Source organism: Protobothrops mucrosquamatus, unplaced genomic scaffold (assembly GCF_001527695.2).
Source record: "Protobothrops mucrosquamatus isolate PMUCROS unplaced genomic scaffold, P.Mucros_1.0 scaffold1928, whole genome shotgun sequence".
NCBI lineage: Eukaryota > Metazoa > Chordata > Lepidosauria > Squamata > Viperidae > Protobothrops > Protobothrops mucrosquamatus.
The window spans coordinates 192003-216587 of record NW_015388049.1 but is presented as its reverse complement, the minus strand read 5'-3'; the positions used below and the strand labels follow the sequence as shown (position 1 = coordinate 216587).

General features: G+C 46.5%; 1 protein-coding gene across 1 annotated transcript; it reads left to right on the top strand.

Moving 5' to 3' along the window:
* Nucleotides 1-1042: 1042 nt before the first annotated feature.
* Nucleotides 1043-23547, top strand: LOC107294373. The gene is made up of 20 exons (XM_029285602.1): nt 1043-1447; nt 1774-1877; nt 2879-3033; nt 3647-3815; nt 4044-4167; nt 5874-5989; nt 6778-6992; nt 7414-7522; nt 7953-8156; nt 9592-9648; nt 14789-15551; nt 16367-16470; nt 17315-17469; nt 18086-18254; nt 19418-19541; nt 19764-19879; nt 20257-20471; nt 21412-21520; nt 22462-22661; nt 23450-23547. The coding sequence occupies exons 1-20, from the start codon at nt 1043-1045 to the stop codon at nt 23545-23547; spliced, it is 3711 nt and encodes a 1236-aa protein (XP_029141435.1).
* Nucleotides 23548-24585: the final 1038 nt, after the last annotated feature.

The window sequence follows — 24585 nt, the reverse complement described above, 5'->3', positions numbered from 1 at the left end:
TTAACGTTACCAAGCTTGAGAAGCGCTTCTTTAAACACTATTTTTTAACAAAAATTGCCCCCTAAAGAACAGGCATGCACCCTATGAGGGCATCGGTTATGGACGGACAAGTGTCGCACCATTTTAAAAGAGCGGAAAGAAACACTTTTCTGGATTTTTAATGCTCTATAGCAGGGGTAGGCAACCTTGGCCCCTTCATGACTCGTGGACTTCAACTCCTAGAATTCCTGAGCCAGCACGGCTCAGCTTGGAAACCTCTCCCTTTCCCCTCAGCATGGCTGGCTCAGGAATTCTGGGAGTTGAAGTCCATGAGTCATGAGGGGGCCAAAGTTTCCCTCATGCTGGCTCAGGAATTCTGGGAGTTGAAGTCCACGAGTCATGAAGGGGCCAAAGTTTCCCTCATGCTGGCTCAGGAATTCTGGGAGTTGAAGTCCACAAGTCATGAAGGGGCCATAGTTTCCCTCATGCTGGCTCAGGAATTCTGGGAGTTGAAGTCCACGAATCATAAAAGAGCCAAGGTTGCCTACCCCTGCTCTATAGCTTGGCCACTTTTCCACAGAAGCACCTGGATTTCCCCACAAGGAGCTGGGATCGGCAAAATAAAATCTGGTGGAGGGAGGGGATAAAGAGGGCTGCCCCGTTGGGGGTTTCTTTGAGGAAAAATGCAGCCAGTGTTCGGTGACTCTCAAGCCACCCGCCATTTTGTCCATCCCTGCCCAATGACGCATTCTTAAGTTCATTTTCCAGGTCACTTGTTTCTTGATCCATTCGCAACCTCTTTGCTATCCAGGCCGCTGGGGAGGAAATTTTCCCTTGCAGTAACATTTTAACTAGCCCGGCCGAAGTTTGATATAAAGCTGGATGGGCCTCATCCCAGAGAGTAGTGCCGACAGGGTATTTGTTGGGGAAACAGCAGAAGACCTGGAGAACTGAGATTGCCAAACTGCAGAAAATATTCGACGGGCTCCATCTGCTTTGCCAAACTGCAAGATTATAAATTTCACAAAACCGACGCCACCGTCTCTCGTCTCTCCGCGACGCCATGACTTTTGCTGACATTTTGGACAATGTAGGAGGAATGGGCCGTTTTCAAAGGATGATGGTCACCTTCCTGGCCATCCCTCTCTTGATGCTGGCCAGTCAGAACCTCCTGCAAAACTTCACAGCCGGCATCCCGCAGCATCACTGCCAAATTCGCATCGCCTCCAATGCCACTCGTCACGGCAACGGCACCGTGGGAAATTTGGGAGCCGATCAGCTCCTGAGGGTCTCCATCCCGACGGACACGAACCGACAGCCTGAGCAATGCCGGCGTTTCGTGGCCCCGCAGTGGCGGTTCCTGGACCCGAATGCGAGTCTTGGCAACCAGACTGTATTTGACACCGAAGCGTGTGAGGATGGTTGGACTTACGACAGGAGCTTGTTCAGCAACACGATTGTCAGTGAGGTGAGAAAGAAACTTTTTTTTTTTTTCGATTTTAAAGGGATGAGAAAAGTTTAAATGTCCCCAGACTGGCATTTTCTAGAGTAGTGTTTAGAAACTTTAAGATGGGTGGACTTCCACTCCCAGAATTCCCCAGCCAGCATGCTTTAAGGTGTGTGGATTGAATTCCCAGAATTCCCCAGCCAGCATGCTTCAAGATGGGTGGACTTCAACTCCCAGAATCCCCCAGCCAGCATTGCAATGATTAGGTGTGACTTGAGATCCGCAAAAATTCTCAATGGTTTTCCTTTTCTCTGCCCTGAAATCTTCCCTCCCCAATTATTTTCCAGTGGAATCTAGTGTGCGAATCTCGGTCACTGAGGCAAATGGCTCAATCCCTTTACATGGCTGGCGTATTGATTGGATCGCTCCTGATTGGGAATCTCTCAGACAGGTGAGCAGGGAGAGGCAGCGTGGTGCAGGGGTTAGTGTTCTGGGCCAGGAATGGGCATAATGGTGTGTGCAGAAGACCTTGGGAGATGGGGTGAAGAGATGCTGACCAAGAGAAAGATCAGATAAGAGGCAGCTGAGCCCTCAGCGGCATAATGGATGCAGAAAGAGGGTCAGAAGGGACCCTCCCTAGTTTCTCAGGCTGTAAAGTGGGGTAGAATCTAGATCTATGGGAAGAATAGAAGAATAGAATAGAATAGAATAGAATAGAATAGAATAGAATAGAATAGAATAGAATAGAATAGAATAGAATAAGAAATGGAACAGAACAGAACAGAACAGGATAGAATAAGAAATGGAACAGAACAGAACAGAATGGAATAAGAAATAGAATAGAATAGAATAGAATAGAATTAGAAAATATAGAATAGAATAGAATAGAATAGAATAGAATAGAATAGAATAGAATAGAATAGAATAGAACAGGAAATGGAACAGAATAGAACAAGAAATAGAATAGGATAGAATAGAAATAGGAAATATGGAATAGAATAGAATAGAATAATGAATAGAATAGAATAGAATAGAATAGAATAGAATAGGAATAGAATAGAATAGAATAGAATAGAATAGAATAGAATAGAATAGAATAGAGCTGGAAGGGACAGAAATTGACGTTAAGTCAGTAACCCGGTTGTTAAGTGAATCCGGCTTCCCCATTGACTTTGCTTGTCCGACGGTCGCAAAAGGGGATCACGTGACCCCGGGACACGGCAACCTGTCATAAATACGAGTCAGTTGCCAAGCATCTGAATTCTGATCACGTGACCCCGGGGGATGCTGCAACGGTCGTAAGTGTGAAAAACGGCCATAAGTCCCCTTTTTTGGAGTGCCGTTGTAACTTTGAACGGTCACTAAATGAACTTTTGTAAGTCGAGGACCACCTGAAAAAAGTCAAAATCTCCGGTCGCAGGTCGAAACTTGACTAATGTCTGTTTCTTACAGGTTTGGCAGGAAATCCCTGATCATTTGGTGCTACCTGCAGATGGGCGTGGCCGGAGCTGGCACCGCCTTTGTGCCCAACTTCTCCATTTACTGCGTCCTCCGTTTCCTGTGCGGCATGGCGATGTCGGGCATCTCTCTCAACTCCGTTTCTCTCTGTGAGTCTCGGGCGTCTCTTTTTCTCTCTCTCTCTTGCCCCCCCCAGGCAAAGCCCCCCAAATCTTTTGCTTGTCTTGTTTTCCAAAATGCGTTTTTCCTTTTCCCTTCCTCAATCAGCAGCTCTCAATCTTTTGGGGGGGGGGATCCGAAGCAGAATATTCAATGCAGCCGTTATTCTGTGGCACACCAGAAAATTATTCACAACACACACACACACACACACACACACATGTTGTTGTTTTTTAAAAAGTGTAAGACATGGTTTGAGGGGAAGTTATACATTTTTTAAAAAAAACACTGCTTTGTATTGAATATAGAGGTTATATGATAGATAGATAGATAGACAGACAGACAGACAGACAGACAGACAGACAGATAGATAGATAGATAGATAGATAGATAGATATAGGTAGGGAGAGAGAGAGATGATAGATAGATAAATAGATAGACGATAGAGATAGATAGATGATGAGAAAGAGAAAGAGAGAGGGAGGGAGGGAGGGAGAGAGAGAGAGGTAGATAAATGAATAGATAGATAGATAGATAGATAGAGAAAGAGATATAGAGATAGATAGATACCTGTAGTATTTTATGTTGTGTCTTTTTTTACAGGCATGGAATGGATTCCCAGCAAATACCGGGCCATCGTTGGCACAATCAATGGCTACAGCTACACAACTGGGCAGTTCATCCTGGCTGGCATGGCGTACCTCATCCGGGACTGGCGCTGGCTGCAGCTGGCCGTCTCCCTCCCTTACTTTGTCTTCTTCCTCTATTCCTGGTAGGTGGGCAAAGTAAGAAAAAAAAAAGAAAGAAAGAAATATTCTATTTTCCTCACTGGAATAGTTCTCCCTTAGGAATAATAATAATTATTGGAAGGGACCTTGGAGGTCATCAACCCTTGCTCAGGCAGGAAACCCTATCCCATTTCAGACAAGGGACCGTCCAGTCTCTTCTTAAAAACTTTAAAATATATATATATATCTTGACTGGGGTTTGTTTCCTGCAGGTTTTTCGTCGAATCTGCCCGCTGGCTGGCCATTTCGGGGAACCAGGAGAAGGCGGTGAAGGGGCTAAAGAAGGCTGCCTGGATCAACGGGAAGAAGGAAGAGGGGAATAAACTCAGCGTGGAGGTACGAGGCCGGATTGTCCCACCTGGACCCCTTTTGCAAAATGCAAAATAAAAACTGGGGAAATCAACGTATTTTCAAAGGCTGCCGGGTTATGGGTTTTTAGTGAGGTTGGCCCTGCGATGCAGAATCAAGAAGGGCAGAGCTGAATGGAACGGAACGGAACGGAACATTTTATTTGACCAAGTGTGATTAGACACACAAGGAATTTGTCTCTGGTGCAAAGCAACAAACATCATCTTCATTATAGTAATACCAATACTAATATTAATACTAATAATCGTCTGGAAGTTTAAATCTTAAATAATAATTATAATACCAATAAAAGAGGGAGTAGAGAAGATAATAAGAAGGATATTATATAATAATACGTCAGCCATACTACATGGGTTATTGGACATTACACAGCACTGTGAGAACTAGGGCTTCAGCAGAAGGATGGCCCGAGGGAAAAAACTGTCCTTGTGTCCAGTTGTCTTGACATACAATGCCTATAGTCCTCAACTTACAATAGGTCATTTAGTGACTGTTCTAAGTTACAATGGCAATGAAAAAAGTGACTTATGACTGTTTCCCATTATTTACGGCCCTAAGGCTCTATGACTCTATGATTCTATAATTCTATGATTCTGATTCTATCTTTATGATTCTACGATCCTGTGATCCTATGACTATGATTCGATGATTTGATGACTCTATGATTCTGACTGACTATATGACTGATTCTATCATTCTATGACTGTGACTGTGATTCTATCATTCTATGACTCTATGATTTGATGATTCTATGATTATGATTATGACTGACTATATGACTATGATTCTGACTATAATTCTAAGATTATGATTCTATGACTATGACTATGATTCAATGATTCTATGATTATGATTATGACTGACTATATGACTATGACTCTGATTCTATGACTATATGACTATGATTCGATCATTCTATGACTATGATTCTGAGTGTATGACTATGAATCTATGATTCTATCATTCTATGACTCTATCACTATCATTCTATGCTTTTATGACTATATGATTCTATCATTCTATGACTATCATTCTATCATTCTATGACTCTATCATTCTATCATTCTATAATTCTATGACTCTATCATTCTATGACTCTATCACTATCATTCTATCATTCTATGACTATATGATTCTATCATTCTATGACTATATGATTCTATCATTCCATGACTATCATTCTATGACTATATGATTCTATCATTCTATGACTATATGATTCTATCATTCTATGACTCTATCATTCTATCATTCTACAATTCTATGACTCTATCATTCTATGTATATGATTCTATAATTCTATGACTCTATCATTCTATAATTCTATGACTCTATCATTCTATGAATCTATCACTATCATTCTATGATTCTATGACTATGATTCTATCATTCTATGACTCTATCATTCTATGACTCTATCATTCTATCATTCTATGACTCTATCATTCTATGACTCTATGACTCTATCTGCTCTCTTGCACTCTGGAGGAAAGTTCCCCCAATAGTCAATAAAGGAGAAAGCCACAGAGGTATAATAGCATTCTTTGGGACGAACAATTTACCGATTCTCGTTCCAAGAATCGTTCCAAAGTTTTCCCCCAGTTCGCTTTGCTCCTTCAGGGATGGACCAAATCCTGCACTGACCCACGGGTTGGTCTTCTCCTTCTCTGCAGGTTTTGAAAGCCAGCATGCGGTCTGAGGGCTCTTCCACCAAATCCAGCCACAGTATGGCCGATCTGGTGAGGACGCCGGGCATGCGTAGAATCTCCTTCGGGGTCAGCTTTTTTTGGTAAGAGACGTTTCTCCCCTGCTCCCTGCTTTTCCCGGATCTGCGGCTTCTTTTCCTTCAAACCCGGTTATTGTACATTTGGAATGCTGGGCCCAGTTCTGGTCACCAAGAAAGAGAAAAGATGGCTGAGGTCCTAAAAAAGTGTGCAGAGAACAACAACAAAGATGTCTATGGAGATTGTCACTCATCCAGGTCACAGTTGTGCTTTTTCAGAACGCAACTGGATCCTGTTTTTCCAAAGTGCAGTTGCCGTTTGAAAAAGCACTTTTGGAACGACCACAGCGATGGGGACCGGACGCTAAATCGTACGATGCACAGTTGAGGGAGTTAGATATGTCCAGCCTATTGAAGAGAAGAATTGGGCAACGTGATATAGCTGTCTTTCAATATTTGAGGGGCTGTCACAGAGAAGAGGGGGGTCAAGCTGTTCTCCAAAGCACCAGAAGGCAGGACAAGAAACAAGGGATGGAAACTGATCAAGGAGAGAAGCAACCTGGAACTAAGAAGGAATTTCCTAACAGGGAGAACAATTAATCAGTGGAACTACCTGCCTCCTGAAGTTATGGGTGCTCCATCACTGGACGTTTTTAAGAAGAAATTGTGCAGCCACTGGACTGGGATGGTTTAAGGTCTCCTGCCTTGAGCGAGGTTGGACTAGAAGACCTCTGAGGTCCCTTTCATGCCTAGGATTCTATGATCCCTAGGGAAAAAAGGGTCCAGAGTTTTTCCAGAAAATAATGGCTTTTGGGGTGTGTGTCAAGCTATCCAATTCTCTCCTCCCATTCTAGGTTTGCCACCAGCTTTGCTTATTATGGGCTGGCCATGGACCTGCAGAATTTCAATTTCAACATCTATCTGGCCCAGCTGGTGTTTGGGGTGGTCGACATTCCCTCCAAATTCATCTCGGTGCTCACCATCATGTATGTGGGCCGACGGTTCTCCCAAGCGCTCTCGCTGATCATGGCTGGACTGTGCATCTTGGCTAACATCTTTGTTCCGCACGGTAAGGGTACCACCAGGAGTAGACAGGACTGTGGAATTGCTTCCGTCTCTTGCAGGGGGTCCTCAACTTACAACAGTTCATTTAGCGAGCATTCAAAGTTACAATCACCCTGAAAAAAAGGGGACTTACACCTGGTCCTCGCACTTATGACCGTCGCAGCATCCTCATAAATACATGATCAAAATTCAGGCCCTTAGCAACGTTGGGTACTGATGACGGTTGCAGGATCCTGGAGTTGTGTGATCTCCATTTGTGACCATCCCAGCTGGCTTCCGCTAAGCTAAGTCAATGGGGGAAGCTGGATTCACTTAACCACGTGGTTCACTTAACAACCCCATGGTTCACTTAACAACCGCTAGATTCACTTAACCTGAAAGCAAAGTAGAAATTTTATCCCTTATTGTGACTTTATCTTTTTTAGATTTGAGCACTCTGAGGATGATATTTGCTGTAATTGGCAAGGGATCTTTGGCGGCTTCGTTTAATTGTGCCTACATCTTTTCTGGAGAACTTTTCCCAACTATAATCAGGTGAGTGAAGCAGAGGGAGTCAAGCTATTCTCCAAAGTGCCGGAAGGCAGGACAAGAAGCAACGGAAGGAGAGAAGCAACCTAGAACTAAGGAGAAACTTCCTGACAGTTAGAACAATTAACCAGTGGAACAACCTGCCTCCAGAAGCAGTGAATGCTCCAGCACTGGAGGTTTTTAAGAACAGACTGGACAGCCATTTGTCCGTAATGGTACTATAGGGTTTCCTGCCTGAGCTGGGAGTTGGACTGGATGACCTCCAAGGTCCCTTCCAACTTTATTATTATTATTATTATTATTATTATTATTATTATTATTATTAAGAACAAGAAAGTCCAGTGGCCTCCGGAAAAAAGCACCTTTGGGATAAGAAGCTGGTCCCGATTCAAAGTAGCAAGGAGGGTTGACATGGTTTTTTTTTTCTCCCTCAAAGACAATCTGGAATGGGTCTGGGGGGCACCATGGCTCGGATTGGGAGCATGGCCGCCCCCTTGGTGAGGATGAGCGGGGAGTTTTTCCCACCGCTGCCCCTGATCATCTACGGCACGGCCCCCATCGTGTCTGGCCTCGTCACCTGCTTCCTCCCGGAGACCCTGAACAGACCGCTGCCGGAGACGATCGAAGAAGTCGAAAGACGGTGGGTACCGAACGGGTTTCTCCCACCTCGTCTTTTCTTCCTTCCTTCTTTCCTTCCTTCCTTCCGTCTTTTCTTCCTCCCTTCCTTCCCTCCCTCCCTTGTCTTTTCTTCCTTCCTTCTTTCCTTCCTTCTTTCCTTCCTCCCTTCCTTCCCTCCCTCGTCTTTTCTTCCTTCCTTCCTTCCGTCTTTTCTTCCTCCATTCCTTCCCTCCGTCTTTTCTTCCTTCCTTCTTTCCTTCCGTCCATCTTTTTTTCCTCCCTTCCTTCCCTCCCTCGTCTTTTCTTCCTTCCTTCTTTCCTTCTTTCCTTCCCTCCCTCGTCTTTTCTTCCTCCCTTCCTTCCCTCTCTCGTCTTTCCTTCCTTCCTTCCTTCCTTCCTTCCTTCCTCCCTCCCTCCCTTGTCTTTTCTTCCTTCCTTCTTTCCTGCCATCCCTTCCTCTCCTCCCTCCCTACTTCCTTCCTTCCTTCCCCTTCCTCCCTCTCCCCTCCCTCCCTCCCTCCCTCCCTTTCTTTCTTCCGTTTCTCTTCTTCTTCGCCTTTCTCCCTATCTAACAACATCTCTTTCAGACTCTGTATGTAACACATGCCTCCAACAGAGGGCTGCCACTAAGGGGATGCTGGGTTTGGTTGATCCTAGCACTATAGCTTGGGAAGGGACCTCCGAGGTCCTCTAGTCCAACCCCTGCTTGGTACCCAGTTCTGCTAAAGCATTCCCAACCTCTTCTCGAAGATGGGCATATATCCCAAGGCCGTTGTTGGCGAACAACTCTCGGCACCAGGAAATGTCTCCTAATGTCTAATCTGAGTCTACCTCCCAACGTCCATTTTAACCAGTATTTTTCACCATTGCCAACCTGAAGAGGTGTGGACTTCAACTCCCAGAGTTCCCCAGCAGCCGTGGGAGTTATAGTCCGCACCTCTTTCAGCTGCCAAAGTTGAGAAGCACTGATTTAGACCACTGCCCCAGGAAGTGATATACGCCCGTCTTCAGGAAGAGGTTGGGAATGCTTTAGCAGAATCTCTGTCCCAAGCAGGGGTCAGACTGGAGGACCTCTGAGGTCCCTTCCCAATCTGCAGGGCACATTCACAGATGAAGACAGTTTAAACCTATTTCTACAAGGTTATTGTATCTCGGGCAGGGATTGTTTGGCCAAATCTAGCCTAGCGAAGCCTTCTCCATCCAGATGTTTCGGCCGATCCACATATATATTGGTCCTCAGCCCCAGAACCAGAAGACATGGTTGATCTCATTCAATAGCCAGATGTGGTCTGTGATTCTCAATGGGAGCTTCATCCTAGGAGAAGATGGGTGGGCTTCAGCTCCCAGAATCCATAGATCTTCAAGTGACCAAGGTTGAGAAACGTGGTGTTAGCCCCGATTATCTTTGATGGCTTCTCCTTCTATGAATTCTCTCTCTCCCTCCTTTTCTTCTCAAGATCCAAACCCAACGAAGAAGACGAGCTGCAAATGAAAGTTCTCCTGTCCTCGGAAAAGTCTGAGTTCAAAGACCAACGCTAAGAGGCAAAAAAGCAGACCCTCCTCGTCAACCCCCATCACCATCACCTTAGCATCCTACTCCAGCTCTAGGACCCTCTTTTTTCCGGGACACCTCAAACGGGTTTGCAACGAAGCCTTCATCAGAAGAAACCACTGAACGGGGAGACGGGTTGGACGTGAAACTGTTGAATGACATTGTAGAAAGTCCAAACTTAGAAACACAATCTGTTGTGCGCCAGAGGAGAAAACTATGGCCAACATCTGCCGATTATAAACGAATATCCTTCTGCGGTCTTTTTTAATGGTTTTTCCCCCCCTATTTAAACGAGACTCGATTGATATATCCGGGTCTCGTAGGCCTGCAAAGCGAGACCCGTTATCCCTATATCAAAACACGAGGAGGCCTTATCTGAAAATGCTGGACTGTAGATGTAGAAATAAACTTAGAAATGAGAAATTTTCCGACAGCGAGAACAATCAGCCAGTGGAACAACCCGCCTCTGGAAGTTTTTAAGAAGAGACTGGACAGCCACTTGTCAGAAACGGTCTCCTGCTTGAGCAGGGGGTTGGACTAGATGACCCACAAGGTCCCTTCCCACTCTGTCATTCTGTAAACCGGCCGGCTGCGCTGTGATATGATTTCACCAATGATATAACTTGGTTTGCGGCCTAGCAAGGATCCGTTTCACACACGTCCACGAGCACAGAATGTAAACTTGCTTTGTTGTCCCGGGCGAGCAAATTTTGCTGGCCATGTTTACGTCGCTTCTATTACAACGAGAGTCACTTTTTTTTTTTTTTAAATCCCTTTCTGTGGGTCCCAGCCAGCATTACAAAATGGCTGGGTTCACGGAATACACTCGGTTACGGATTCACACAATCCGGTGAATCATAAATGGACCCAAAACCTGACACACACACACCCCAATCTAAGCCCCACCTGCGCACAGGTGAACAAGTTTTGTTCAACTAGCCGAGGGGAGCACTTTGAGCCATAGAGATTGGTCAGTTTTTCACTGACCCGGTCCAGCGTTTGTGTGAATCCAGCCAACCTGCATATTGGGTTGACCTGAAACAAGACAAGGATTAGATCAGCAATAGGCAAGGGGTGACTGGAAACCCCTTACAGAGTTTTTGGGTGAAAATGGGGGGAAAATTGAATGTGTGATTGATGGCTTTGATGATTAGACAGGCTAGTTTATAGAAAGAAGAGAATCAGGAAGTCACTTTAAAGAAGTCAATTTATAATTGTATTTATAACTGCTACGAAGAATATTGGAACTGCTGTGAAGAATATTTATATCTTTTTTTATTTCTCTCCTGTTTTTCTCTTATTTTTTTCCCTTTCTTGTGCTTTCAGCTTCCTCTTTGAGTTCTTTCTTTTCTGTTTTGCTTTGACCATTTTTCCTTTTTTTTCCTGCAGTTTTGCAGTTCTCTGATTTTTTTTCCTTTTCTTTCTTTCTTACACTTTCAGCTTTCTATTTGATTTCTTTTTCCTATTTGGCTTTTCCTTTCTCGCACTTCTGTCTTTCCTCTTTGACTTTGTTCTTTTCTATTTTTTTCTTAACTTTATATTAGTTTGTAATAGTTTTTATCCTTCTCTTTAAAAGTATAATAAACATTATATATTTAAAAAAAAATCAGCAAAGCACAGTTAGGGAATCTGCCAACAACGGGCACGGTGTTTGTGATGCCTACTTTTGAATTTTCCATATATAGTACAATAGCAGTCTGTATTTTATTTTATTTTTTTGCACTTATATTCTGCTTTTGAATTTTGCATATATAGGAAAACAGTAGTCTGTATTTTGGTTTTTTGCACTTATATTCTGCCACCGGGCATCACGTTTACAATTTTCTCTCTGTCTGTCTTTATTTGTGAACATCGGCTGACATTTCAGGCACAGGATGCCTTAATAAATTTACTACAACATGTATGATGTGGTACTTAATAAATTTACATACAGCGTGTATGATGTGGTACTTACATTATTTGCTAAAAATTGAGCCTCTTGTCCTCTGTTTGAAATGGTCCCAGATATTGTTTGTTTGCTTTGTTTTTGTTGCTACGATATAAAAAAGATGTTGAGACTCTAGAAAGAGTGCAGAGAAGAGCAACGAAGATGATCAGGGGACTGGAGGCTAAAACATATAAAGAACGGTTGCTGGAATTGGGGATGTCTAGTTTAACAAAGAGAAGGACGAGGGGGGACATGATAGCAGTGATCCAGTATTTCAGGGGCTGCCCCAAAGAAGAGGGAGTCAAGCTATTCTCCAAAGCGCCTGAAGAGAGAACAAGAAGCAACGGATGGAAATTAATCAAGGAGAGAAGCAACCTGGAATTAAGGAGAAATTTCCTGACAGTTAGAACAATGAATCAGAGGAATGGTTTGGCTCCAGAAGTTAAAAACTGGAAGTTTTAAAGAAGAGACTGGACAGCCATTTGTCTGGAATGGGATAGGATCTCCTGCTCGAGCAGAGAGTTGGACTAGAAGACCTCCAAGGTCCCTTCCAACTCCGTTATTCTGTTAGAATTAAGGAGGAATTTCCTGGCGGTAAAACAGTTAATCAGTGCTCCATCATTGGAAGTTTTCCAAAATAGACTGGGTGGTATAAAGTCTCCTGCTTGAGTGAGGGGTTGGACTAGAAGACCTCCCAGGTCTCTTCCAGATCTGTGTTTCTGCCTTTGACTTTGCTGTTCTTAGTGGCTGTTCCAGAAGCAGCCGATTTAACAATGCCAAGTTGCAGAGAGATTACAGTATTTTTAAGATTTTTTTCCTTCTTAACTGGGCTGGCCACAGGCTGAGTTTGGCTCTCCCTGCGCAAACAAGAGAATTATATAACGCCGAATTCTAGTTTTGGGAAAGGTTGATTCTAATCACTGTTAAGCTAAGCTTGCCAAGTCCTTGCTAAGCCATTTCAGTGGGAAGGGGGGAGGTCAGCCCTGTTCCGCTTCTAATTGTCGGTTCAATTGCAGCCGTTGTTTTGATTCAGAAGGTGACATTTTTCCATCAACTAACTGGCTGCCATTGTCTGACGTTCAAAGTGACGGGGCTTTTAAAACACAGCCTTTGCCAAAGTAGTCCACATCAAACCTCATTCATTCATTCATTCATTCATTCATTCATTCATTCATTCATTCGTTTCCCACCTTTATCATTTTCAAAAATAACTCAAGGTGACGAACATACGTGATACTCCTTTCTCCTCTATTTTCCCACAACAAGCACCCTGTTGCTGAGCTGAGTGATTGGCCCAAAGTCACCCAGCTGGCTTTCATGTCTAACGTGGGACTAGAACTCACCGTCTCCTGGTGATTGGCCCAAAGTCACCCAGTCCGCTTTCATAACTAAGGAGGGGCTAGAATTCACCGCCTCCTGGCGATTTGCCCAAAATCACCTAGCTGACTTTCATGCCTAAAACAGGACTAGAACTCACCCTCTCCTGGTGATTGGCCCAGAGTCACCCAGTGGGCTTTTATGCCTAAGGCGGGACTAGAACTCACCATCTCCTGGTGATTGGCCTAAAGTCACCCAGTCCGCTTTCATAACTAAGGAGGGTCTAGAACTCACCATCTCCTGGTGATTGGCCAGAGTCACCCAGCTGGCTTTCATGCCTAAGGCGGGACTAGAACTCCCCGTCTCCTGGTTTCTAGCCAAATCCAAAGACTTTGTGTTTCTCAAAGATTTAGTTTGGATAATCCCTTTTGAATCCAATACCTCAAACAGAGGACTCACACAACTCATTAAAGCCAGATTACCTCCCTAGCAAGCCCAGTTCCATTGACTGAGTTCTCCTAACACATCCAACCCCACCCACAAGCCATCTTCTGCTTCCCAGAAGAAGCCAAGAGTTAGATTTTCTACAGCAACACAACCCACAAACTTCTCAACCCCATTTTAATTCAGATGAGTTTGCTGGCTGAACGCAGCTGCAAAAAAAAAAAATTATTTCCGTTAATCGGCTCCTCTCCAGGCAAAGACACTAAATCAGGAGTGCTTTGGTAGCTGTGGGTGCCGGGAGTTCTAGTTTCACAACTCCCGGAGGACTACTTCCCACCTCCAAGAACAAATATTGTAGCTTGATCACAAAGGGATTGGGGGCCCGTCATTTTCAACTTTCTCTTTGCCCACTGCCAGCATACAGGTAGTCCTCGGCCATTTGGGGACCCGTTCGAAGTTACGACAGCACTGAAAAAAGTGATTTATGACTGGTATTCACACTATTACAGCCTCCCTATCAAAATTCAGGCGCTTGGCAACTGGCATGTATATAGGACAGTTGTGTTGACCCAGGATCAGGTGATGACCATTTAATAATAGTAAAGTTGGAAGGGACCTTGGAGGTCATCTAGTCCAACCCCCTGCTCAGGCAGGAAACCCTATACCATTTCGGACAAATGGCTGTCCAGTCTCTTCTTAAAAACCTCCAGTGTTGGAGCATTCACCACTTCTGGAGGCAAGGAGTTCCACTGGTTAATTATTCTAACTGTGAGGAAGTTTCTCCTTAGTTCTAGATTGCTTCTCTCCTTGATTAGTTTCCATCTGTTGCTTCTTGTCCGGCCTTCAGGTCCTTTGGAGAATAGCTTGACTCCCTCTTCTTTGGGGCAGCCCCTGAGATCCTGGAACACTGCTATTATGTCCCCCCTCCCCAATGGCTTCTGACAAGCCAAGTCAATGGGGGAAGCCAGACTTGTTTAATGACTGCATCATTCAATTAACAACTGCAGTGTTTTGCTTAACAACGGTGGCAAGCAAGGTCGTAAAATGAGGCAAGACTCACCAAACTTGCTTAGCAATGGAAATTTGGGGCTGAGTTATAGTCCTACCTAGACTTGCTTCCTTGGGCAGCTGTCTCTGAGCCCTGAATGCCAACGAATTAGAAGGGAAAAAAATCTGATTTTTTTTCCGACTGGGCCCCCGCCTGACCCTGCCGTTGCTATCTTGCCTACATTCCCGAGAAATAAGTCCCTTTTCTCCTCCTTTTCATCCCTCCCAAGCTACCTTGAAGAAAAGCAGCTAAAGCTGTTTTAATTCGGCAGGAGCTGATCCCCGGCCGAAAAGAATTCCCAAGGGCACCGAGCAAACGTTGCGACGCCAACTTCCTGCACCTCCGCTGCCCTGTTCATTCCTAGAGGTGGAGGGAGGCGAAAGGATCGGAGTGCAATCAAAACGCACCCCGGGACGACAAAAGTACAACACACAGCGGGCAGCGGCTGGATCTGTTTGCCCACCAGCAGGCGAAACGGGGCGTCTTCTCCAGCGACCGGTTTGCATTTCAACACGGGAGCAGATGGACACGCCAGGCGTCCGGCTGGCATTGCGTAACCCTTTGGACTACCTCTGCCACCTCCTCCGTCTTCCTTCGAGTCCTGCGAGTTAGCCAGGACGGGCATCTCCCCATCTGGCAAGCCGACGTGGCTTTCAACAGGGTCCCTTCCGTCGCCGGGGCGAGCATTTCTCTGTGTGCGTCGAGTCTACGTCCCGCCACGAAGCCCGCCATGCCCTTTGGTGACCTTCTGGCTCAAGCGGGCGGCCTGGGAAGATTTCAAGTGCTCAACGTGGCGCTGTTGTGTTTCCCGATGCTCCTGATGGCAGCCCACAACCTGTTGCAGAATTTTACGGCTGCCGTTCCCAGGCATCACTGCCGGGTGGCCTTGAACAAAGGATGCGCCGATGGGAACGCCACGGGAAATCCGGATTGCCGGGCGCTGCTGAGAGCGTTCATCCCCCAAGATGGGGACTGGGGGCCGGAGAAGTGTTGGCGCTTTGTCAACCCCCAATGGCGGCTGTTGGCGTTTAATTCAACGGGACGGGAGCCAACGGAGGCTGAGCAGGAGCCATGTCTGGACGGGTGGACCTACGAAGGGACGGTTTTTACATCCACCATCGTAACCGAGGTAAGAGGGACGCTCACGTACCGATCTGGTGGAGGATTGCTCGGTTCCTTCTTGATGGGATTCCACCTCCCATCTTTCCCAGGTGGGGTGCTGAGCACCGTAGAACATAGAATCAAAGGCTGGAAAGGACCTCAGAGGTCTTCTAGTCCAGCCCTCTGCTCCAGGCAGGAAACCTTATACCCTGGTTTGTTTGGTTGCCTGGTCTATTTTTGAAAAAACCCCAGCTCCAGGAAAACAGGGCGTCCTCAACATACGACCACAATCCCGCCCAACATTTCCACTGATAAGCAAGACAGTCGTTAAGTGAGTTTGGCCCCGTTTTATGAACTTTCCTGCCACGATTGTTAAGCGAATCACCGTCATTATTAAATTAGTAAAACGGTTGTAAAGTGAATCTGGCTTTCCTCATTGACTTTGCTTGCCGGAAGGTCGCAAAAGAGGGAATCACGTGACCTAAGTACCGGCCAGTTGCCAAGCCTTTGAATTTTGATCACGTGACTCTGGAGATGCTGCAACGGTTGTAAGGGTCAAAAACGGTCCTTTTCAGTAATATTGTAACCTCAAATGGTCACTAAAGAGATGGTTGTAAATTGATAACTACCTTTATAGGGGCTCCTGCTGGAGCAGAGGGCTGGACTAGAAGATCTCGAAGGTCCCTTCTAAGCCTGTTATTTTATCTTCTCTGCTCTCGTATCTTGGTATGAGGTTCTTCTGAGCTTCCCAGCTCCCTTTAGCCCTTCTCCCTCAGCTCAGTTTGGGGGCCAGCGTCCATCCGTGTTGTGGATTCTGGTATTTTCGTTCTTCTCCTCCTGCAGTGGGACCTGGTGTGCGATTTCCGGAGCCTCCAGCAGCTGGCGCAGTCTATCTACATGGCCGGTGTGCTGGTGGGTGCCATAGTCTTCGGAGGCCTCTCTGACAAGTAAGAAGTGGGTCTTTCTCCTTTCAAAAGAAACCAACTTCTGCTGACCATCATCGGAAGCTGGGTAGACGTCACAATGGACCCGTCAAACACCGATTCACAGTCTAATGCCACAGCCACGTCTTGCGGAAAGTAACTTTTTAAGCAAACTGTTTTGGTGACAAAAATATTGAGTGGCTTATATTCCTTATATATATGTATATTTTCATCTTTTTTCTTTATATATTTTTTTCGTAGCCTCGTGTTTATTTTATCAGCTGTGCATTTTGAAACTTTAATTAAAAAAAATTAGGATTTTAAAAAGGTGGGCCGGGGTCTTGAGGGGAGCTAACTCCGTACAGGTCCTCAACTTAAAAACACAACTCAGCCCAAACTTTCAGCGAGACGGTTGTTAAGTGAGCTTTGCCCCACTTTACGACCTTTGTTGCCACCGTTGTTAAGTGAATTGCCGCAGTTGTTAAGTTAGTAATGCAGCTGTTAAATGAGTCAGGATTTCCCGTTCAGTTTGTTTGTCGGAAAGGTCGCAAAAGGGGATCAGGTGACCCCAGGGCACTGCGACCGTCATAAATACGAGTCAGTTGCCGAGCGTCTGAACTTTGATCAGGTGACGTGGGAATGCTGCAACGGTCATAAGTGTGAGGACTGGTCCTATATAACTTTTTTTTCAGTGCTATTGTGACTTTGAATGGTCACTAAAGGAATCAACATACGTTGGGGACTATCTGTAATTCCTGCTGACCATCCGTCCTCCTACACACACAGACACACACACACAAGCCCGGTGCATGAAATTTTTACAGTCCCACCAACACCCAAGGATAATCTTTATTTTTATTTCTTGTAGATTCGGGCGGAAGGCTCTGCTTCTCTGGTCCTGTTTCCAGATGGCAGTTTCCGGATCCTGCACGGCATTTATTCCCACTTTCAGCGCTTATTGTGTCTTGCGCTTCCTCACCGGCATGGCCGTTTCCGGGGTTGGCCTCAACTGTGTGTCGCTGTGTAAGTTCTCTCCCACGGGAAGCTCCGAATCCGATTCTTCCTGCAATATGGCTGGCTGGGGGATTCTGGGAGTTGAGGTCCACCCATCTTAAAGCCAGGCGGCTGGAGGATTCTGGGAGTCGAAGTCCATCCCTCTTAAAGCATGCTGGCTAGGGAATTCTGGGAGTTGAAGTCCTCCCATCTTAAAGCATGCTGGTTGGGAGATTCTGAGAGTTGAATCCACCCATCTTAAAGCACGCTGGCTGGGGAATTCTGGGAGTTGAATCCACCCATCTTAAAGCATGCTGGTTGGGAGATTCTGAGAGTTGAATCCACCCATCTTAAAGCACGCTGGCTGGGGAATTCTGGGAGTTGAGGTCCACATATTTTAAAGTTGCCAAGCTTGAGGACCTCTGACATAGATCAATATTCTCTAGGCTGATCTGTCTCTAACTTGGTCCTTCAGGGTCTTCCCATGTGTCCCCATCACCCCTGTAACTCCAGCTTTCAACCGGTCATCCTTTCCTTCTATCTCCCCCCCCCCATCAGAGCTTCTCCAGAGACCTGGGTCCCTGCCCAATGTGTCCAAAATAGAGTCAATGTATCCCTGAATTCACAAATAATCTTCTTTTTCCAGCTGTGGAGTGGACGCCGATGCATTCCCGAGCCGCAGTCAGCATGGTGACCGGCTACAGCTACAGCCTTGGGCAATTCATCCTGGCAGGCATGGCGTACGCCATCCGGGACTGGCGTTGGCTTCAGCTGGCCGTCTCCCTCCCCTACTTTGCCTTTTTCCTCTATGGCTGGTAGGTAGTTTCCCACTCTTTGCAACCAAAGATGCTGTACAGCAGGAGCAGGCAATTCATTTTCCCAAGGAATCGGAATCAGAACAGAGCTGGAAGGGACCTTGGAGGTCTTCTAGTCCAGCTCCCTGCTCAAGCAGGAGACCCTATACCATTTCAGACAGATGGCTGTCCAGTCTCTTCTTAAAAACCTCCAGGGATGGAGCATCCACCACTTCTGGTGGCAAGCTGTTCCACTGGTTGATTGTCCTCACTGTCAGGAAGTTTCTCCTTAATTCCAGGTTGCTTCTCTCCTGGATTAGTTTCCATCCGTTGCCTTTGGGTGCTTTGGAAAATAGGTTGACCCCCCTCTTCTTTGTGGCAGCCCCTCAAATACTGGAACACGGCTATCATGGTGTGGAGGGCGAATCAAGAGGGCCTTGAAAGAGCCTGTGCACGCATACATGCAGTCCTCAACTTTCAGCCATTCATTTAGTGACCGTTCGAAGTTACAACGGCACTGAAAAAAGCGACTTATGCTTTTCATAGTGACGGCCGTGGCAGCGTCCCCCGTGGTCATGTGATCAAAAATCAGCCGCTTGGCAACTGGTTCATATTTATGACGGGTGAAGTGTCTCCCTTTGCGACCTTGTGACCCGCCAAGTGCAATGGGGAAGCCAGATTCACTTAACGACCGGGTTATTAATTTAAGAAATGCAGCGGTTCGCTTAACCCCTGTGGCAAGAGAGATCGTAAAATGGGGCGAAATTCACGGAACAGCTGCCTCACTTAGCAACGGAAACTTGGGGCTCCCTTGTAGTCATTAAGTCGAGGACTACCTGAATGTAAAATGGTAAAAAAATAAAATAGTGGTTGCCTTCGAAATAAAAGCAAACCCACCCGGCCTGGACGGGGACAGCCAAAGGACTGGATGTGGCTGGTATCTGCTCTACCACTTGGCAGTACGCTAGTCCTCAATACCGACCCAGGAGCCTGGACTGAAAGAGGGGAAAGCAGGACAGAATAAGAGAGGGTTGAGAAAGAGATCCATAAAATGGAAATTGTTAGAAGGTGGTGATCCAACATCCGGCATCCTCTTCCTCCTCAAATTTGCCGGCTTCCAATCCACTGCCCGTTTCTCTCTCACCCGTCTCCACCGTCCTCCCCTCTCTCCCTCTTTTGGGCAGGTGGTTCAGAGAATCTGCCCGCTGGTATGCCACGGCGGGCAAGCCCGACCGGGCGCTGAAAGAGCTTCAGAAGGTTGCTCGGATAAACGGGAAAAAGGATTGCCAGGAGAAGCTCAGTCTTGAGGTATACAATCCGAAAAGCAACGTGGCCATGTATTTTTCTTGGCAAGCATGTGATAAATGCCCTTCCTTCCTTCCTTCCTTCCTTCCTTCCTTCCTTCCTTCCTTCCTTCCTTCCTTCTCTTCTCCTCCCTCCTTCCCTCCATTCCTCCCATCCGTTATTCCTTCCCTCTCATTCTCAAATTTGGCAGCACCCAAAATAGCTTTTTTTGGTCCGCTTTTCCAGGTTTTAAAAGCCAGCCTCCGGACAGAGAACTCGGCAGCCAAAACCAAGTTCCCGGTGGCTGATTTGGTGCGCACGCCGTCCCTGCGCCGCATCACGGTGTGCCTTTGCTTCGTCTGGTAAGCAAGGGAGATGGAAGACGCCCCAAAAGAGAAACGGAACAAAAGCAAAGCAGAGATCTAGAACTCACAAACTCCTGGTGATCGGCCCAAAGTCACCCAGCTGGCTTTCATGCCTAAGGCAGGACTAGAACTCACCATCTCCTGGTGATCGGCCCAAAGTCACCCAGTTGGCTTTCATCCTAAGGCAGGACTAGAACTCACCATCTCCTGGTGACCGGCCCAAAGTCACCCAGTTGACTTTCATCCTAAGGCAGGACTAGAACTCACCATCTCCCGGTGTTCAGCCCAAAGTCACCGAACTGGCTTTCATGCGCAAGGCAGGACTAGACAGCACCAAAGGTATTTTAATTTCTTTAATCCGTTGGCCACTCCAGGTTCTCCACCAGCTTTGCCTATTATGGTCTGGCGATGGACCTGCAGAATTTTGGGGTCAGCGTCTACCTTATCCAGGTGATCTTCGGCGCGGTAGACATTCCTGCAAAATTGGTGGCTTTCCTTGTGATCTGCTATTCCGGCCGTCGGATCGCTCAGGCGTTGAGCCTCATCTTAGCTGGCCTGTCCATCGCGGGGAACATTTTTGTGTCCCGTGGTAAGTTTCCAGGCATGGTTTTATTTGTGCAAAGCAAAATTATTTTGCAGTTATCTTTTTTTTTTTTTTGAACCAAACTGGCTTGTAAATTCAAAATTTCTGGATGGGCAGAAAAAGCGTGGAACTTCCTGATGCTTGCTTTCTTTGTGGCTCTATGCCATCTTTCCATCAAGAAGTTCCTGCCCATGTTTGGGGTTTTATCTTCACAACAACCCTGTAAGGTAGGTCAGGCTGAGGAGTCACCAGCCTGGACTTGCTCGGTGGAATTTCGACGATACGTGCCTACTTCTAACCACTACTTCTGAATCAATGAAACATGGAAGGCTGCAAATGGCCTGGAATTATTGTGGCAAATATCCCAGCACGATTCACACACAACTTGTTCACCTGAAATCTCAAGTCACAAATCACAAAATAACTCTGGCTAGAATAGGAAGGCTGCAACGCACTTGAGGACCAGCGGAGGGCAGCCAAGGGACACAGGAAACTGGGTTTTGCTGCCATCTAGTCTCTGTCTACACATTTGCAGACCAAAAACTGAAAGCCATTAATATCAGGGGTGTCCAACCTTGGCAACTTTTAAGAGTTGTGGACTTCAACTCCCAAAATCCACAAGCCTTAACCCCTGAGATATACTATATTTCTAAAACCACTGATTTGTTTCGACAAATGTATATTATTCAACCATTATGTAGTTGCAACAGTGGCTTTGGGCACCTAATGTAGGATTAAAATTCAACATATTTGGATATGTGTCCGAATCAAGGAGACATATTCTGACTTTCTGGCTTGTGCTGATTAACCCACAGGACCTTCCAAAGTAACATAACTAGGGGGCTGAACTAGAACTCACGTCCTCCCAGTTTCTGATCTAGTACCTTCGCCATTAGACCAAAGTCACATCACAACAACACCCAGTGATTTTTCTAATCTTCTCTAGATATGCAGATCCTAAGGACCATCTTTGCTGTCTTTGGGAAAGGATGTCTGGGCGCCTCTTTCAGCTGTGTCTTCTTATACACTGGAGAACTCTACCCTACAGTGATCAGGTACCACTCGGTGATATTCTGGGATAACGTTAGAAACAGCCTCAAAGGTCTGTTTGCCTCTGAAGACACGGGAGGGTGACTTTTGTTGCAGCATACACGTGGGATTAAGGAGAGGGAAATCTCAGAATAACAGAATGGTAGATTTGGAAGGGACCTTGGAGGTCACCTAGTCCAACCCCCTGCTTGGGCAGGAGAGCCTATGCCATTTCAGACCAATGGCTGTCCAGTCTCTTCTTAAAAACTTCCAGTGATAAAGCGTCCACAATTTCTGGTGGCAAGCTGTTCCGCTGGTTGATTGTTCTCACCGTCAGGAAATTCCTCCTTCGTTCTAGGTTGCTTTTCTCCTTGATTAGTTTCCATCCGTTGCTTCTTGTGCTGCCTTCTGGTGGGTTTGGAAAATAGGTTAATCCCCTCATCTTCCTAGGAGCCCCTCAACTATTGGAAGACTGCCACCGTCCTTCTTTTCGTTAAACATCTGCGACATCCTCTCTCTCTCCCCCCCAAGCAAGCTGCAGGCAGTCCTCGACTTACGGCTGTTTGTTCAGGGCCCGTTTGAAGTTATGACGATGCCGCAAACAGCGACTTATGCCTGATCCTCGCGCTATAATTGCCTCAGTAGCCCTGTCATTCAGGCGCTTGGCAACCAGTTCGCACGACAATCCTGCAGTCACGCGACCTTCCCAGCCGGCTTCTCATAAGCAAGGTCAATGGAGAAGTCGGCCATGGAAGGTCACCGGATGTCCCACTTAACGGCCGTGCCACTGAGCCATCAATTTTCCAGTCTTCTCTTGCGACCGTAAGTCGAGGACTCGCTGCATACTATAACTCCCAAGTGCCCAGGCTAGGTGCAAGGAATATTGGGAGTTGTAGTTCGGCCACGCCCGCCCTGGAGAATGACGAGCCTGAGTCAAATTTAATTCTTCCCTCCGTTGCGTTATCAGGCAAACCGGGATGGGCTTTGGCAACACCATGGCGCGTGTCGGGGGGATTGTGGCCCCTCTGGTGAGGATGACCAGCGAGTATTTTCCGTCCTTTCCCCTTGTCATCTATGCCACGGCCCCCATCATCTCCGGCCTGGCGGCCTGTTTCCTGCCCGAGACTTTAAATGTGCCTCTTCCAGACACCATACAAGACGTAGAGGGCAGGTCAGTGGCAATGAGACTTTTGCTGTTTTGGTTTTGGTGGGAGGGGAGGGGGAACTAGAAGGAGCCGGTTGGCATCCAGTGTTATCGAAAGCCCCATTTTGGAATCGATAATGCGGGATCAATCGCCTCGATTTAGTTCGGCGTTTCTCAACCTCGGCAAGGTTAGTTTGCGTTTTTCTTGGCGAGATCTTTCCAAAAGGGTTTGCCGTTGCCTCTTTCCTAGGGCTGAGAGCATGTGACTGGCCCCGGGTCAAGCAGCTGGCTTTCGTGCCTAAGGCGGGACTAGAACGCCCAGCCGCCTGGTGATTGGTCCAAAGTCATCCAGCTGGCTTTGATGCCTAAGGCGGGACTAGAACTCACCGCCTCCTGGTGATTTGTTCAAAGTCATCCAGCTGGCTTTCATGCCTAAAGCGGGACTAGAACTCAACGTCTCCTGGTGATTGGCCCAAAGTCACCCAGCTGTCTTTCATGCCTAAGGCGGGACTAGAATTCACCGCCTCCTGGTGATTGGCCCAAAGTCACCCAGCTGTCTTTCATGCCTAAGGTGGGACTAGAACTCACAATCCTCTGGTTTCCAGCCTAGTGTCTTGACCACTACCTTTCAATATTTTGTGTTTCTCTGTCAGAAGGATCCCTTAAACCGCTCCATTTGACGATCCCCTGCGTTTAAATTCTTCTTCCCCTTTTAATAAAACCCGACTGTTGACGTGATTGCCGACAGAGCTGTACCCCCTTGCCAACCCATCTGATTTTGTCCTGTCTTAGAAATGTGGAGGAAGACAAGAGAGAAAACAGCAGAAAAGAGGAGGCTTGTCATCCAGGCCCAGTTCTCCTGGCTATGAAAGAAATCCAAGAGGCAGAAAAAGATTCCAGGCTACTTGAAAACCTGGAAAACAGAGACACGGGAGGAGCTGAGACGGACGCTTGCTCTGACATCCCCAAAGGAGCCGTCACGATTTCCAACGCATTATGACAATATTGTTAAACTCAGTAATAGCTCATTAAAAACATATACAGTATATATCTTGCCTTCTTATAGCCTATGGAAGTGGAGGCATCTCCTAACTGGCATGTTTTAAATAAGGGTGAGAAATCTAGGCTTACCCCTAGAGGTTTCTTTCAACATCTGCCTGCAACTGATCAGGTTTTCAGTATCAACAGTCAGTTCCTCTTCCTTGCTGGGGAGACAAGAAGAAAAGTTTGTTTGTTTGTTTGTATCCGGCCTTTGTTGTTTTGACAAATAACTCAAGGCAGCCAACATATCCAACACATTTTCCTTCTCCTGTTTTCCCCATAAAAAACAATCCTGTGAGGTGGGTTGGATTGAAAGAGAAAGGGACTGGCCCAAAGTCACCGGGCTTGCTTTCATGCTTAAGGAGGGACTAGAACTCACTTCCTACTGGTGATTGGCCCAAAGTCACCCAGCTGGCTTTCATGCTTAAGGCGGGACTAGAACTCACTTCCTACTGGTGATTGGCTCAAAGTCACCCAGCTGGCTTTCAGGCTTAAGGCGTGACTAGAACTCACCGCCTCCTGGTGATTGGCCCAAAGTCACCCAGCTGGCTTTCAGGCTTAAGGCGGGACTAGAACTCACCGCCTCCTGGTGATTGGCCCAAAGTCACCCAGCTGGCTTTCATGCTTAAGGCGGGACTAGAACTCACTTCCTCCTGGTGATTGGCCCAAAGTCACCCAGCTGGCTTTCGTGGAAAGGCAGGACTAGAACTCGCCGTCTCCTAGTTTGTAGCCTGACGTCTTAACCATTAGACTAAACTAGCTTTCATTGGTGGCATAATTATACTTAACTGGCAAATGGCGCCTAGCAATCCAAATTAAACATTGAAATGAGAAAGTACTTTGATTTAAAAATACCCAAGTGATTAGACTCCATAGTACACAATGCAACTATTTCGCTTAAAGCGA